General features: G+C 30.3%; 1 protein-coding gene across 1 annotated transcript; it reads left to right on the plus strand.

Annotated features, from left to right (window-relative positions):
• Positions 1 to 2,363: 2,363 nt before the first annotated feature.
• Positions 2,364 to 2,687, plus strand: LOC133832908 (uncharacterized). Its single transcript, XM_062263186.1, has one exon. The coding sequence runs from the start codon at positions 2,364 to 2,366 to the stop codon at positions 2,685 to 2,687; it is 324 nt and encodes a 107-aa protein (XP_062119170.1).
• The last annotated feature ends 1,068 nt before the right edge of the window (positions 2,688 to 3,755 follow it).

Raw genomic sequence — 3,755 nt, forward strand, 5'->3', positions numbered from 1 at the left:
ATCGTTTACGAATGATGAATTCATACCATATAAATTTTATTATTTTTCTAAAAAGAAATAAAAAGTTTATCTAGGATCAAAAAATGTTTCTTTGACTACCCTGAATATGAAGAAGTCGCTATAATAATTTTTACCAAGTCTGAAATGAAATGAGCATATGGTACAAGACAATCCATAAAACATGGCATAAAACTATAGCCTCGACAAACATAGAAACAAGCCACCATACATGGTACAAAACGAGCCTCAAAAGGCACTAGACAAACCACCATACAAAGTATAAACTTGCATAAAAAGACAAAAAAAGTCATAACACATGGCACAACAACTTTATTAAATTGAAAATTATAAAGAAGAAAAAAATGTATATATTGAAAAAGATAATCATAATAATAAAATAAAGAGTAATAATCATTTAAAGTGAATGTAAAAATAATAAAATAATTAAAAAGACCACAATTAATATAAAGAATAAAATTACCATTGAAAAACCTAATTTTTCATTTGTCAAACTTTTTTTAAAAAAGAAGGCTGCATTAAATAACTTCAACATCTATAATAAAAACAGTAAAATTCTATGCTTAACATCCTCTAAATGACTGGGAAAAATAAAGACAATAATTATAGAATTATTTCAGAGAAAAATAATCAATAAATAACATTAAATTAGGAAAGTAACAACAAGGAACAATGTAAGAATCTTTTCGTAAATATAATAAAATAAAACCCCTAAAATATATAATAAAGACCTCTAATACAAATTAGAAGAAAAAAAACGTTTTAAATTTTATATAAGAGATTCCAAAATAGAAAAGAATAATTCTCTTAATTATACACTAAAGACCCTAAACCTTTGTCAAAAAAATTAAATTGCTATAACATTATAATGCATTAAAAATCATTTAATAAATGGAGAGAAATTAAAAAAATTATTTATTTTAAATTTGTATCTTTAATTCCTTAATAAATGGTATATTTTGTGCAAATAAATATCTTTTTGGTAAAAAAAAAATTCTAAAATGAGAATAAAGATATATATTTTTTTCAAATGGGAACAACTGAATTAATTTTTATTTGATTAAAATTAGTTGTGATAAATTAATTGATTGATTTCATGAAATTGATTAATTAATTTTTTTTGGGTATTCATTTTTTAAAAAATAAATGTGTACATGCATAAATTAGCAACATGTCATATAGATTGTATGTTAGACCCATCCAATTAATTAACATGTCATGCATCATTATAATTGTCATTTTTGTAAATGTATGGATGATGACCTTATAGTGATGGCCTGTTATTTTAGATAGTGGGAAAAATGTCAAATAAAACGGGTCATAATCTTGATAGGTTTTATTTTGGCACAATTGAAAATGCAAAGTTTAAATTCCTCTCTCGTGGGTGGTTCCACTTCTGAATGCCCATTTGTTTTGCATTACTAGATTGGACCTAATCAATTGAATAACGATCAATAAAACGAATGTTTAAATTCCTATCTTTTGCATTATGTATAGAAGTTAGGGGGTCTTGTAGTGGGAACGTCATACTGGAACAAACCCTCCTCCATGTAAGTCCAAATTGTTAATGCCTATTTGCCTAAGTTGGACTTGATTGTATTAGATTAATTCTTGTAGAACCTAAATTAATTGATTAGTAACACATTAATTCAAAATATTCAAAATGGATTTAAATGGGTATTTTAGAATTAAAAGAAATTTATACAAAATTTTATTAATTATTTTAAATGATATGATAAAACCTAGTTTTGTAAATTTCACAAGGAAAATACTAAATTAAAATAACGAGCTCAATTTTGAAATTCGATCTCCGCCGTTAATTTAACGAGGATAGAGTTTCGTGGGGTCTTATAAAGCTCAATGGTGTTCTCATCCATACAGTGACTATAAGAACTAAGTCTATAATAATTGAAACTATGGGTCTAGTTCATAAAGTTTGAAATAATTGGATTTCATGACTTTGATCGAATAGGAAGGTTATCAATAATAATTTTAGAATATTATTAATTGAGATGTTTTCTCTATTTAAGTAAGTAAATTTGTGATTCTCGCGCTACTGCGACACTTGTATTCATGGCTAGTTAAAACACCATAGAAGTAGTAGATATGTGTTTTACAGTATTTTACATATTCATACATATTTTATATGTTTGAGCTATTTCTGAATGTTTATGTGATTAAATGTTTGTTAAACGACACATTGATTTCTACTTATTGATAATTGTAGCTCAGTGTCGAATCCCATTATTTCCATTCTCTCTGAGGAACTTCTCACCAGATAGAAATTTACCAAATGGAAGTCAAATATAAAAATTGTGTTGATTGGCGACAACTTTAAGTTTGTTATGAATAACGATTGCTCTGACGTCCATGGTGATTTGTCTTCAAAAGCATCACAGAAGAAGTACGAGCGTTGGATCGCTACCAACAACAAAGTCAAGGCGTACATGCTAGCTAGCATGTCGGACACGCTGAGGATAAAGCTGGAAAATGTGAAAACTGCATATGACATCATGGAGCAGCTTCAGGCAATGTTCGGACACAAATCTGGACAAGCTCGTTTCGAGGAAACGAAGAAGTACGCTAATGCCAGGATGGCTCCTGGAATGCATGTTCGTGATCACTTCATCAAGATGAAAAATTGCTTTCAGGAGGCAGAATTACACTGATTCACCATAGACGAGGAGACTCAAGTGGGGCTTATTTTGAATAGTCTTGCTCCAAGTTTTTTCTGTCCACCACCAACTACTTCCTAAACAAACTGAACTACAGAATGACTCAACTCATGCACGAGCTTCAAATGTTTGAAGGTGTCAATGGTGGACCGAGTAAAGGGCATGACAAGAAGCCTACTACTGCTACTGAGGCTGCTCTTGGAGAATCTAACTTAGCTTCATTCTAGAAGAGCAACAAGAGGAAAAAGAGAAAGAACTAGAAGGTCAAGGCCACATCTACTGCATGTTAGGAAAATATTTTTTTGCCTCAATGGAAATGATTATAATATTACAACTCTATGCAATAATATTACAAGTAAATATAGATTGATTAAATAAGGTTACAACTCTATAACTGAAAATACAAATAAACCAAAGAAAGGGATAAGATGATGATGAAGAAGAGAATGGTGGAAATACAACTCAAAGCAAAATGTTACAAGTAAACTAAAATGTTTGAAATAAAGAAAGAAAAAAATTACAACCTTTGAACAAGAAATACAAGTAATAGGAATAAGATAATAAGTAGAAAACAATGCAATAGAAAGAAGAACAGAAACAAAAGCAAACTCTCACTTACACAACCTAAGTGAAGAGGATTGGGGATCACCAACTTGAACAAGGTATAAAACCTTTGTCCAAAAGCTTATTTCCCCCTAACTCAAGCACTGAGGGATGTCTCTCAGATATTGGAAAATCTTTCTGGAATTATCAAGCCTCAAGGTGTTTCTAGCCAAGTGCTCTAGTGGATAGAAAAGTTGTGTCTTACAAGTGAGCTATAGGCTCCTATTTATAGAGTTTAGAGACACCCTTTGAATTTTAAATTCCACCAACCCCCATGGCTGTTACCAATGTTTAATTGGATTAATATGGAATTAAAAAAGAGATTTGGGAGTTATTTGGGTTTTTTGAGCCGTTCAACAAATATTGAAAAAACTGAAAATTTGGTCAATTTTTGGCCTGTGGCCGTGGCCACTGAATGTTGGTGGCCGTGGCCACTGACCAAATTCAGCACAAAAATTG

The sequence above is a fragment of the Humulus lupulus genome, chromosome 1 (assembly GCF_963169125.1).
Source record: "Humulus lupulus chromosome 1, drHumLupu1.1, whole genome shotgun sequence".
Classification (NCBI taxonomy): Eukaryota; Viridiplantae; Streptophyta; class Magnoliopsida; order Rosales; family Cannabaceae; genus Humulus; species Humulus lupulus.

What these genes read in the sequence shown, in the direction of transcription:
- LOC133832908 (XM_062263186.1), top strand. Translation starts at nt 2,364, where the DNA reads ATGAATAACGATTGCTCTGACGTCCATGGTGATTTGTCTTCAAAAGCA.